This window comes from Triticum urartu, chromosome 3A (assembly GCF_056163025.1).
Source record: "Triticum urartu cultivar PI428250 chromosome 3A, HENAU_Tu73, whole genome shotgun sequence".
Lineage (NCBI taxonomy): Eukaryota > Viridiplantae > Streptophyta > Magnoliopsida > Poales > Poaceae > Triticum > Triticum urartu.
Genome location: NC_141875.1, coordinates 591,106,015 through 591,119,803, shown reverse-complemented (window position 1 = coordinate 591,119,803; position 13,789 = coordinate 591,106,015). Strand labels below are relative to the sequence as shown.

General features: G+C 46.8%; 1 protein-coding gene across 8 annotated transcripts; it reads left to right on the top strand.

Moving 5' to 3' along the window:
* The first annotated feature begins 1,354 nt into the window (after positions 1–1,354).
* LOC125545271 (uncharacterized) lies at positions 1,355–9,357 on the top strand. Of its 8 annotated transcripts, XR_007299961.2 has the most exons (7): positions 1,355–1,588; positions 2,067–2,166; positions 2,917–3,055; positions 3,512–3,654; positions 4,272–4,399; positions 6,845–7,639; positions 8,036–8,284. XR_007299961.2 is itself a non-coding variant. In XM_087513474.1 (6 exons), the coding sequence occupies exons 1-3, from the start codon at positions 1,440–1,442 to the stop codon at positions 4,324–4,326; spliced, it is 351 nt and encodes a 116-aa protein (XP_087369600.1). In that variant the 5' UTR covers positions 1,355–1,439; the 3' UTR covers positions 4,327–4,399; positions 6,845–7,639; positions 8,036–8,209; positions 8,333–9,357. The 8 variants fall into 8 exon arrangements, 4 of the variants coding, with proteins under 4 accessions (XP_087369600.1, XP_087369601.1, XP_087369602.1 ...); XR_015598590.1 differs by lacking the exon at positions 2,067–2,166; XR_007299958.2 differs by lacking the exon at positions 2,917–3,055.
* Positions 9,358–13,789: the final 4,432 nt, after the last annotated feature.

The following is a 13,789-nucleotide window of genomic DNA, read 5'->3' as shown; positions in this document are numbered from 1 at the left end:
TTGTTGTTGAACTAGTTCCAAGTAAACCCTCGACTCGCAACCGTCCCTGGTTGCAAGTCAACCCTCAACTTGTAACTCGGACGCGTCATACTCTTTTTTTGTAGTTTCCATAGTTGCAAGTCGAGTGTCGACTCGCAACTAGGGGCACGTTGGTGTTTGTAGGTTGGGCCCGAGTTACAAGTCCACTATCGACTCGCAACTAGGGCGGGGGCTTTTTTTATTGATTTACTGTTGTTGAACCAGTTGCAAGTAAACCCTCGACTTGCAACTGTGCCTGGTTGCCAGACAACCCTCGACTTGCAACTCGCATGTCCGTACTCTTTTTGTATAGTTGCCACAGTTGCAAGTCCACTATCAACTCGCAACTGGGGGGGCCTTGTTTTGATTCATTTATTTGTTGCTGAACCAGTTGCAAGTAAACCCTTGACTCGCAACCGTGCCCGGTTGCAAGTCAACCCTCAACTTGCAACTGGGGCCGGGTCGCAGTACAATATCGACTCGCAACTAGGGGATTGGGTCGCCTAGCTGTTTGTAGGTAGGGCCCGACTTGCATGTCAACCATCGACTCACAACTAGGGTCTGGCTTGTTTTGATTGATTTACTGTTGTTGAACCAGTTGCAAGTAATCCCTTGACTCACAACCGTGCGTGGTTACAAGTCAACCCTCGACTTGCAACTCGGGCACGCCGCACTATTTTTCTTTTGTAGTTGAAATAGTTGCAAGTCGATCATCGACTCGCAAATTAAGGAGGGAGGGGCTTGTTTTGATTCATTTATTTTGTTGTTGAACCAGTTGTAAGTAAACCCTCGACTTGCAACTTAGACGTTTTGCACTCTTTTTTCGTAGTTACCACAATTGCAAATCCACTATCAACTCAGAACTAGGCGGTCACATGGTTGTTTGTAGGTAGGGCCCAGTTGCATGTCAACCATCGACTCACAACTAAGGGGGGTGCATTTGATTTTGATTGATTTACTATTATTGAACCAGGTGCAAGTAAACCGTCGATTCGCAACGGTGCCCGGTTCCAAGTCAACCCTTGACCTGCAACTAGGGGGCGCATGTTTTTGATGATTTTATTTGTTTGTTGAACAAGTTGCTACTCAACCATTTGACTTGCGACTGTGGCTAGTTGCAAGTCAACCCTCGACTTGTAACTAGGGCACGATTGCAAGTCAAATAACTTTTTTTAACGTGATTGTTACTGTATAATCATTTATTTTCACAAAACTACCTGACACTTTTCTTGTAAGAACATACAGGCCAATTTTGTTGTCAATTGCATTTTTTAATTTTCGAAAGGGTTTTCCAAAAGACTTCTAAAACGGTGAGGATAACAAGTGTAGAAACTTATGTGCCTCAGCTTTTTTTGGCTTGCACTGTTTGAATCGGCGGAAGAGAGAGGTGGGCAGAGACGGGGACGAGTAGGTCGAAGAGGATGGCCTCCGATGTGGCCGCCGACGAGCCTCCCGCCATCGGCAAGATCCACGAGGTCTGCGCGGCCTACGAGCTGCCCGCCATCGGCACCGTTCAGGAGCTCTACGCAGGGTCCCTGATCTCTGCGCCGCCGACGCGCTGCACGAGCGAGTAAGGAACTCACCTTGTCTCCCTCACGCTATTTGATTCCGCTCAGTTCAATTTGGTGACACGCTTACACGGTAGATTTTGTTGGCTTGGCTCGAGGAATGGCGGGCGTTAGCTTGGGGACGATGGGGTGGGGCAGCGAGTGGGATCTGGACTTGATTCAGACTGAATTCTGAGTCTGAATTTTGTTTGTTATACAGACCCAATTTTTTCAGACTGAATTTGTTGTTCGTTTAGATTGAAATGGTTTGATTTAAACTGAAATTCTACCCGTGCACTGAAAAACGGCTTGAGGAATTGTTTGATTCAGTATGAAATTCTCAATGGCCATTCACACGCTTTGTATTCAGACTGAATTTGTTTTGATTCAGACGTGCAAAACCAGGGGCCGCACAATTCTGATTCTAGGTGCTTCTGTATTCCTTTTGTTGTTTGTTTTGTAGCAACTAGCAAAATTATTCTGTTGCTTATTCTTCTGCAGGACCTGCTTTCAAATTTTGTACAAGTACCTGTTGCTGTCTAAATATGTATGTGCTCATCAAGATCTGATTCAGTTGCAGCGGCGATGATAGAAGAGCATGGTACAAATAAACTTTTTGATCAGTGAAATCAAGCATTTACTCCAAGGAGACGGAGCACATAAAATTGTTGCTATATCTCGTGATGAAAATGTTTGATAGCCATAGGTTTGCTCAGTTGTGGCCTGTGGGCGTTCTTTCTGTTGTTTTTTACCCATATATATGCTTGCTCAGTAGGGGCCTTCTTCTCCCCGTGCAGTTCTCTGGTTTGTGCTCAGGTTCTAATGAGATTGTAGTCTCTGTGCCCAAACCAATATTCTGGCCATGCACGTGTGTTTAAACTAGTCTTTGTTTTTCCAGCTGGGAACCATGCGAACACCACTTATACTAGTTAAAATAATCATGGTTTTTGTCAACTTTACTTGTTACCAGCAGCACATAGCTACTACACTAGTTTATGGTGAAAATCAGTTTATACTGTTAACTTTACCACATACTGAAGTTTTCAGACTGAATTTTGTTTCACTCTATACTGTTAGTGCCACGCCGGTGCACACTCATGCGACATGGCTATTTTGTCTTGTTTTGCCGGTGGCCTGGCGCTTTCACTTGGCGTCGTTGTTCGGTTGAGCACTTTGTTTGCCAGCCCTATTTTCTGTTGTGTCTTTTCTGGTTCAATTATTTTGTGATTTCACAGAGTGGTGGAAAAAAATTCAGACTATTTTCTAATATCCTTGCCCACTGTCCAAAATGCAACCAGCACTTCTGAATTTATTTTTGTTTTCATTCAGACTGAATTTTGTTCATTTTCAGACTGATTTTGTTCATTCACACGGAACCGGAGTATGTTGTATTAGAAGGTGCAACCGTTCGATCCATTTCGATGCAACCGATCAGAAGTCTAGTGTAATAAGGCCCTTACTGTAGCTTCATTGGCTGTATTATTATCGAAGTAAGTAATCGATTATGAGGATTTTTTTCAGAACATAGCAGAGAGAGAGAGAGAGAGAGAGAGAGAGGTATGATGCTGGTGTTGCTTGGTAGTAGTACCATAATTCTTGGTGTTGATACTGAGAATGCAAGGGGAAAAGAATGTCAAGAACTTGCTTGATGTTGTAGTATCTTCAGACAGGGAATACTAGTGTCTAGTGCTCAGTGCTGCTCATGCACATTTGTCAAGTGGACTTGTTTTCAATCTTCATGGGTCCCGCTTTCGAGTCAGCTCATGTTATTGGAAACCTTACTCATGCAGCATCTCACACATACATACCTATACACATATGTCGTTCATTCATTCATTCAAGTATATATAACCTGTCTCGGCAACTCACATATGTCGTTCATTCATTCAAGTACATATTTGCAGGAACAGTTACAATAAGCTTTGTATTTTTTGGTCATGAGACAGGCAACTCAAGGACCTGAGGAGGAAATGAGTTGGGGTAAAACATCGGCACAAAACTCGCTCCATTGTTTTGCATTCCAAAGAGACTGGGGTCAAACAATGCTCCAGGATATTGGGATTGTCCAGGCTGCGAATATAAATACATTGTAAGTTTCTTTTTTGTCTGCACTTTTGTTTGTTCATTTCAATTATGGAAGTAGGAGTCAAAAAAGAGGGAGAAAACACTTGCCTGTTTACCAATGTACTCCCCCGCAAAGTTATCTTCATGTCCTGCAGCCATTTTTTAGTGTCAAAATTATGATATCCAATATCTTCTCTAGTTCTCTAGGCACTGCTGCTTAGTTTGTCATACAGAAGTAGTGTTGAGAACCATTTGCAGCTTTCTGTGGTAATCAGGCAAGATGCTTTTCATACCAGCTCAACATCATGTTTGTGATACTTTTTGTCCATCATATAACACAATAATGGGAGGAATATATATGAATAACTAAAGTTTTTGTCCCCCTTTTGTTCTCACTTACTGCATACTGTATCTAACTGCACATACACTGTATGTAAAAGATTCAGAAAACTGAATGATTTGTTCAGTCAATTTATCTAGATCTTTCAATCTCTGCTACAGCTACCACTTCTAAAATCTAGCTAAAAACCTGCCACGCACTGGAACTAGATATGAGTTTTTTTTGTCTCTCTTTATTTTTGCCACAACACAACTGCCCACGCTCTGATCTAGATGCTGTTAACTATCAATTTTTTGTCACAGACCAACCGCCAAATTCTTTGTCCCATCAAGAAAGAAGCAAGCAAAAGCATGCTGATTTTCGGATGGGGTTCAGAAGAAGCAAATCACACAGAAGGATCTTGAGAGGAAGATTCAGAAAACTCACCCTGGTAAGAGGCACCACTGCCCGACATTCTTTTCTCTCCTGCAACTTGCTTTGTTCCTTTTCCCAGATCTTCAATTTCTTGTCTGTGTGTTATTTCTTTCCCTTTTCATCCACCCATGGCGGCTGTGGTAGATGAGGTTGGGAAGAAGGGGATGGAATGGATGGGGATGAGGGGCAAGGGTTATCGGGGGGAGAGGAGTTGGGGCTGGGGTGGTGACAGGGGCAATATCATCATCAGAGCAACTCTAGCAGACCCCTTATATCGCGGACCCTTATAACGCGTTTACAGTTTGCAAGAAACGCATTTTAAGGGTCGGTTTGAGGTGAGGCCGAGCAGACCCCTTAAACTTAGACTGTAAAACCGAATATTCGCGTATGTTCTTCCCCACGTCTTCTTCTTCCTCTCGCCCGTGTCCACGGTCAGCTAGCTCGCTCCTACGAAGCAGGTGAACAGCGCACGAAGCGGGCGCCCAGAACGGCTCGCACGAAGCGCCCCAGCGTCGCGTCGCCGTTGCTGCTCGAATCGGTCCAGAAGCTAGCTAGCGCCGACGTCGAATCGGTCCAGGAGCTAGCTAATCGATCGACCCAGGAGCTAGCTCGCTAGCTCCCGTCGTGGCCAATCGATCCAGAAGCAAGCTAGCTAGCTAGCTAGCTCCTGTCGCCATAGCTCCCAAATACGGAGCCGCCGCATCCCATTCCTCTTCCTCGCGTCAAGCACGAACGGGATCAGCCATGGCCGCAGGCACGCGCTCGATCCTTTTGCAGTGCAGAATTTTGTTGGAGCAGGGAGAAATCGACGGCTGGAGATGGATGGTACGGATGGCAGCGCGCGGGGAGAGGGCGGCGGAAGGACCCGGTTCATGGCCTGTATACTGTCCTCGGACGTGTAGAAGTAGGGGTCGGAGGCTCGTGTTTTCGGTGGCCCGTAAAACGTTTACGGTTCCGCGAACTTTTACGGGTTCTGTTCTGGACATAAAATTAGTCCGGAACCGTAAACCCGCTGGAATTTTACAGGTTTGGCGTTTTTAAGGGGTCTGCTAGAGTTGCTCTCACCTGACAAAAAGAACGCCCCACTTTTTTGCCATCGTTTCTATCAAGCTTGTTTTACAAGCAAAGTGCCCAGACCTGGACTCGCACAAGGCCTACAGCTTGTCCCAAGTTTTTGTTTAGAACAAACAAACAATTAAGCCCACAAACACAAGACCCGGGCCCAGGAAACTTGTCGGAGTGTGGGTGGTGGAGGAGGAGGGGGATGGCCCAGCCCTGGAAGCGTCAAACAAAAAAGGAGGAGCAACGACGGGGGGAAGGCCTGGGTGACAAACAATCTTTCCCTATTTTTTTTTAATAATAATAAAGCACAGATTGACTCCATGGGTTCACTGTCACAATACGCTTCTTCCCGTAAGTTTACGCTTTCACTTTGAATTTAAAACATATACGCGAGGTGGTACTAAAAAACCGTTTCGTTGGCCGGTGACAATTATTTCCAAACCAAGTAATGTGCATGCGTACAACGACGTATACAACTTGGACTGCGTACGAGAATAAAAATCTGCCTCCTGATCACATCGTGTAACATGAGAACAAATCGAATCGAAATAACTGTTGGGTATCGGCTGCATCAACGAGGGCAACGCGGAACAACTCCTGCTGTTGGGCGCCTGGGCCTCACGTGTCTCAGCGCCGACAGGGGATGCATCCTCCAGGCCGTCGATCTCAGGCTGCCTGCTGGTAATTCCAGACACTGCTGGCCAACACCAGACGCAAGGAGCGGCAATGGCCGCCACTGAGCCCGGTGGTGGTTATCAGTAGAACGAGGACGACGGAAGCCAGGCGCGGCATCGCTGGTCCGTGCAAAGACGATGGCGCCCATTGGAGGGCCTTGATCCGCCGCCCAATCGAGCTAGCATCGACCCCTCTTCTCCTCCACATCTCTAGCTTGTGCTCCTTGGTGCTGCCGTTCCCGCGTATGAGGTGGCCCGGCTTCCGGCGTTTGCCTAGGTGTTTGCCTGGCGTTCTCCTTTTCCCCTCTCTTTGTATAACGGTGGCGTCAGACGGAGGTGCTGGCGGTGTCTGGAGCTAGGGAGACATTAGCAGAAGGAGCGTGTGCACCTCCTGGATGGCAGGAGCCCCTGTCCATGCTCGGTCCTCCTCCGCTGGAACAGAATGCGACCTCCCAAGAGAAGCGGGTCAGGCGCACCGTCTTAGGGCGAGAAGATCTTCTTATCTACAATGGTGATGCATGAACCGACGACGAACTGAAGCTGCGACCCATGGGCTGGCCCTGCCTGCGTGCGTCCGCCAGAACCAGAAACAGACCAGAAAAGGGGAGCAACTAAGGCATCCGGCTGCCTGAAACTTGCTCAGGGGGCAGCCTATGGGCACGGCGTACAAGCTCTCTACTCTCTGTCATCTTATATCTCTGAATTTTCTTTTGCTGCATGTGCAGGTGTATGACAGGAACAATAACTAGCATGAACCTGGAGGAGTAAGAAGCAGCGACATCTGGGTTTGCAATGGCCAAAGAACTCAACAATTCATAGTTGGGTCACTTATTTCTCCCCAGCTCGGTGACTTGGTCAACTGCGCACTTCAGAAGAATAAGTACTTCTGAATGTTAAAGCCAATGTGGGCTAGCAAACTGTAGAGATAATTGATTTGTTTCCATGTCTACCTTACAGTATTCAGACTTGGGAGAGAAGGTGCCTCATGGTAGAAGCTTGACATAGGTGTGGCCTTGAATGCCAAGATTTTTATGAGTAGCCTCAGCCTTCTGTTCTCCCTACAGATTCAGGATTCAAAAGATCAATGGGAGTTTGTTTCACACAGTACAAGAGCAATGTACTGATGCATTTTAACTGTCGTTGTGTGTTTTAACAGAAGAATACTTTCTGATGTTTTAGTGACCAAGTGTTACTGATCTTGAGGTGTGTTATTGATCTCTGTTTCTATATAGATGGTGCTTTTTTGTACTTTCTGAAGAACAATTCCATGCAAGACACCATCAAAAAGCCTGCTACTGCAGATGCTTCCTCGCCGAATCACAGCTTGATGGAGCTTGCTGCACCTCTGGAACAAGCAGCCGCTTACAAAGAGAAGCTTGAAGGCTCAAACAGATGTACATAACGAAATTCAGAGTTCCAACAGTGCATATGTGCAAGAGCGTAGTTCACTTGGAATTTGCTCGTGGTGGAGACGTTCCACCCACAAAAAAAAAGGTGAAGACGTCCTGAAACTTCATGAGGTAATTTAGTAACTCGGTTCGGTGAGTACATTTATGCGTAAATAGAAAAAATGTCCATATAATCAAGACAATGAGTTTGTTGTAGGCATGTAAAATTGTGTATTAATTTTTTTATTAATCCTATAACTTGACAAATCTGATTTATATCGCATGTGATGTTGTAATAGGAGAGGGCTGGACATCATTCTATCTGATAATGAATTGATTCCAAGAATGGATCTTGGTAGTTTTGAGTAATTTCATACTATTGTTTTGCTACTTGCAAAGTTATTTGAGTGGTAGTATGTGCAAAAAAAATGTATTCGAGTGTTAATTTGTTTTATAGGTTTCAAACCATAAATATGTTTGTTTATTTTGTTGGTACTTGCCATGACCCCAAGAAGTCCATCTATGCAGGCATGGGCGATACAGATAGGGCGGAGTCGAAACCATGTGCAAGATAGAGACACTATCAATCATCGGTGAATCCGGTCCAGGAACTCAAATGTTGGCGTCCATGGCGCAAGGAGGTGCTTTTCGGAGCAAGCAACCTAGCAAGTGCATCAGTGATCATTGTCAATTTGGCTAGAAGTATGTACATTTCCCTACTACAATTCCTTCAAACATGCTGACACATATATGCTTACGGACATGTGATTTTTTCTCCGTTGCAACGCACGGGCTCTTTTGCTAATCGAACTAGAGAACGAACAGGGGTGATCGAGAGGGCTACAAACAGGGTGACGTCGCCGATGAAGAGAGTTGTAGATCGGAAAATCAAACCTGGAACCACACGAACGAAGACGTACACAAACTGGATCCAAATAGATCCACCCAAGACCAGCACCGACCGAATCCCATGAGATCCGACGGAGACACACCTCCACACATCCTCCAACAATGCTATTTGCACCATCGGGGCGGGAATAGGACGTGGGAGACATTATTGCCACCGAGGGACATCGCCACGGCCACATAGCCCCAACCAAGACGTTCAACCTAGCAAAAACGAGAACGGAGTCCCTCCCGCCGGCGGGGGGCTGAGATCCTCCGCACCTCCACAGCCCAAAGGCCATCGGAGGCGGGGTGGATCGGAGGCCGCGCCGACGGGAGGAGGAAGGAGACTTTTCTTGGGGAGGAGGATAGAGTTTGTTTTTATTAGTTTTTATTATCTAAAACTCCCGAACCTTGTTTCCACTGAGTGAATCCACTCATATGTAGGATATTGTTTGTTGCTTAGCCTCTCTGATAGTATTACCATTGACGACTTTTCCGGTCGCGAACGTGGCGGAGAAAATTATGGCAGGAAGGCGGCGGCGTTCGAGGCGGCGGACATGGGCCGTGGTGGAGGCGGAGAACGGCGTGACGGCGGTGGAGGCGGACGACGCGACGACGGGCCAATCAAGCGGCGGACGAATGGAAGGAGCCTCAGGCGGGTCGGAGTGATGGAGGGTCGAGGCGTAGGATGGCGTGGAAGGGGAGAGGACAGGAACCGATCGAGAGAAAAGAAACGGTGGAAATGAAAATAGACCGGGGACGATTAGGCGGGCATGGAAGGGTAACTGTCTGTGCAGATCAGTAGAGGGCGACCACGGCCGCCTGCCACTGGGAACTTTTTCAGATTGATTTATTTGGCGCGGCTTGTCAAAATGTAGTTGTGGCGGGCGCAACGCAACGCACCCCACTGATTTATGATGAAGTAATGGGCGGGCACTCTTACTGCCAGCCACTATACTTTCCATCCCGCGGGCTAATTTGAAAGAACCTACCTATGACGGGCACTAGCTCGCGCCCGCCACTGGATTGTCTCTAGCTGTGATGGGTACGTTCAGTTAGCCGCCACAATTATTTTGAAAAAGTAGCAGTGGCGGATACCTATGTTGCCGCCACTAATTTGAGTTTACATATAGGGCTTTTCACGATAATGGTGTGTCCAGAGGGAGTAGTGACACAAGGTGGGCAAGAGGCGGTGCTATGTGGCGTGGTGGGAACGGAGCTAGGGAAGGACAATCAGGACACAAAGCCACAGAGGTAAACGAACCGACTCCGGCGCCGGCGCCTCCTCTTCAAAGACAACATCGTCAAGGTCCTCATCTTTGAGGCCTAGTTCCTCCATCATCTCCATTACATCCTTGGGAGTCCACCGCCGCCTTCGATCCTAAAGCTTTGGCCGCCATGCCTGATAACCCAGCCCGAAGAAATTTGTCTATGAGCTATTTGGTGGAACCCTAGATCGCCTCGCTCCAACACCCGCGCTCGTTCCCAGAGACGATCGGGATGCGTCCCTAGAAGATCGAGGGAGGTAGAAGTCAGCAAGGCGGCAGGGGAGTTCGTTCTCTACGCTGGCGAAAGAATCGCCGCCGAGAGTAGAGAACCCTACGAGGAGGGGAGCGATACTGGGGTCGGGTTACCTGAGGTTTTGGAATACTATGGTTTTGAAAACACGGTATTGGCTAACTAGGCAAGGGCCTGGGTTCGAGAATCATGGAACATGTATTTGCTTATTATTTATCCTTCACTAGTAAATGTGCCCGTGAGTTGCAACGGGTGAAACAAGTTATCGCATGTACTGGGGACACATCCGTGTTGCCACTTCTCCCGTTCGCCATCGTCATGGATGTTGGTCATATTTTCCACCTAATAATCATGATAAACGTGACCGATCTAAGGGGGTGAGCTTGACCATTACACTATAGCACGCCGCATCCGTGGGACCCTTCTTGCACCGACACGTAGATGTAGTTTCGCGGATGACATGTCTCCATTGATATTTACACACGAGTACAATTAAAATATAGGGTCTATCTACGTCTCAGTTGACTGAGACTTCGTGAAGTCTCAGTCGGCTGATGTCATCACATGTAGATTAGGCCTGTTAACTAGCTCTATTTCTGCTGGGTTGAATCGGCTTAACACTTGGGCTTATTTCATTTTACTTGTTTGTTTGTCCGTTATTTTTGGGTTGGGCTGCCCACTTTTTCTGTTGTCACTAGGCCCGGCCCTTTTCTTTCTTTTCTTCAGCGGTCGCGGACGTATGGTGCCAGCCCACGTACAGATGCATGTGCATGCAGATGGATGGATATGGGTCTGTAGAGTGTACTATACGTGATTAGCATGTCTACGTGTGTCATCTTGTCACATATGTACGTATGTGTGTCACTGTGAGAACACGTGTCATTTGACTCGCCCGCCTCCTTTCGGCGCCCCCTCCGACAAAACAAAAAAGTCCACTTGCGGTCGATTAAAAGACGTGCAGTTGCGGTCGGGTGCGGCACTTGCAGGTGCGGGGCTGTTGTCGGGCTTGCAACTGGCCCGCCCCCTCTCCAGCCACCCACTTTGACAAAACAAAAGCCGAGTTAGAACCATGTTGGGGAACATGCAGTTGCGGAAGGGTGCGACACTTGCAGTTGCGGGGCTGTTGTTGGGTTTGCAACTAGCCCGCCCCCTATCTAGGCGCCCCCTTTGACAAAAGAAAAGTCGAGTTGCAACCATGCTGGGGGACATGCAGTTGCAGTCGGGTGCGGCACTTGCAGTTGCGGGGTTGTTGTTGGGCTGGCAACTGGCCCGCCCCCTCTTCCGCCACCCACTCTAACAAAATAAAAGTCGAGTTACAACCATGTTGGGGAACATGCAGTTGCGGAAGGGTGCGGCACTTGCAGTTGCGGGGCTGTTGTTCGGCTTGCAACTAGCCCGCGCCCTCTCCAGGCGCCCCCTTTGACAAAAGAAAAGTAGAGTTGCAACCATGTTGGGGGACATGCAGTTGCGGTCGGATGCAGCACTTGTAGTTGCGGGGCTGTTGTCGGGCTTGCAACTGGCCCGCCCCCTCTGCCGCCACCACTCTGACAAAACAAAAGTCGAGTTACAACCATGTTGGGGAACATGCAGTTGCGGAAGGGTGTGGCACTTGCATTTGTGGGGCTTGCAACTAGCCCGTCCCCTCTCCAGGCGCCTCCTTTGTCAAAAGAAAAGTCGAGTTGCAACCATGTTGGGGGACATGCAGTTGCGGTCTGGTGCGGCACTTGCAGTTGCAGGGCTATTGTCAGGCTTGCAACTGGCCCACCCCCTCTCCCAACGCCCCCTCTGAAAAACAAAAGTTGAGTTGCAACCATGTTGGGGGACATGCGGGGCTGTTGTCGGGCTTGCAACGCCCCCCCCCCTTCCGACGCCCCCTTCGACAGAACAAAAAAGTCAAGTTGCGGTCGGGTTGGAAGACATATAGTTGTGGTCGGGTGCGACATTGTAGTTGCGGGGCTGTTGCGGGCTTTGCAACTGGCCCGCCCCCTCTACCGGAGCCCCCTCCGACAGAAGTCGAGTTGCAACCATGTTGGGGGGCATGCAAGTTGCGGGCAGGTGCAGCACTTGCAGTTATGAGGCTGTTGTCTGGCTTGCAACTTGCCCGCCCCCTCTAACGGTGCCCCCTCCGACAAAACAAAAAAGTCCAGTTACGGTCGGGCTAGAATACATGCAATTGATTCAACCTACTGATTCTCTACTTAATTCAACCTTCTGGTACCCTACTTAATTCAACATGTAGATCTCGATAACTACAGTTGCGTGTTAGAGACACGAGATTTGTTTCAAGGAAAATAAAAAGAAAAGGCAGCTTCTTCTCTATCAACCCACGCTAGAAAAAATTAGGGCATATAAACACGATGAAAATGTATTTTTGTGTAATACATGAATAAAATTAAAACAAAAAACATGTAGAAAAGACAACAAGTGAGAATAAAAAATGTTCATGCTTGTCAAAATGTATCTTCTACAAAACTTAAATCTTCCAAAGATGAATGATAAAAATAGACAAAAGTAGAAATAAAAGTAAAAAATAGACAAATAAAACATATTAAAATAATTACACAAAAAGAGAAATAAATAATAAAGAGGGAAAAAACTAGATAAATACGCGTATCTTCTTTCTGTACACACAAGCCTAACAGAAAAACAAGAAAGAAAATACAAAATATTTACGTGGGATACCTATTAAGAAAATAAATAAGAAAACATGAAAGGAAAAATGAGAAGGACCACAAACGGTAGCCCACAGCCCACGTAACGGAAGGCACCCTGCCAGCCGCCAGCTGCTCAAATAGAGAAAGCCCAATAGGTTTTGAACAACGGGAATACATCAGCGACAAATACAGATCAATCGAATCGTATGGTTAATCCTGTCGACTGAGACTTCACTAATTCTCAGTCGACTGAGAATTAGCAGAACCCTAAAATATAATATTGTAAGATATACAGTTCTAGTACTGTTATTTGCTTACGTATTAATTCTACATTATGGCTTTAATATATTGATCATCAAATATGTACAATAGTTTAGTATCTCTCCTAGCATGGCAAATTCCAGTAGCAAAAGTTTCAATTTTTGCCGAAGAAAATCTAGTCATATTCGAAATTTAATCCACAATTTAAATACTATATAATGAATCGGACAACTTAAAACCAAAATAATAGCCTTTTTATCCTTCCTTAAGAATAAGATTGGTAGATGCTTTTGAGGGAAGATCGTCATATTTGTGAAATAGACACGGTAGCAGATACCTACACAAATGATGCCGTCATCTTGTATAAACTTGATCTACTAAATTAAGGAGAGATATCATGGGGTCAAAGAATATGCAAGATGGCTATGCATTCAAGCTAATGATTGAGCTTAGCAAGTAGACGCATATGTGTGTGCTGCTTTTGTTTCACTGTATGGATATTCAAATGGCAAAACCGCTCCAGCTACGGCCTATCATAATTGAAGACACATGCATCAGCGAGCAAGCATAGTAAGTAGAACAGTAGGATTAATAAGCTGCTGCCTTTCATCATTGAAATCGTTTTTTAATATAAAAAAACTTGCAGACTACAAATCTCGCGGACATCTAGAACTGACTCGAGATATATTTAAATTTGGAAGTGTGTATGACAGGGATCTTTTTTTGATGTAGCAGATCTTGGCCGGATCAGAGCGCGGGCAGCGGCAGGCGAAGGGCTGCAGGATTAGATGATGATCTCACCTGCAGAAAAAAGATGATGATCTGACATGCGCCAACAGGTATCGAGCTCCATGCCCTGTCCCAAAGCTTGCAGCCATCGGGCGACCAGTCCCTCCGCTGCTGGCCATCGATTCAGATGTTAGCGGACGGCTGAGCTGGCGCCCGTCATCCTGCCGGTGAT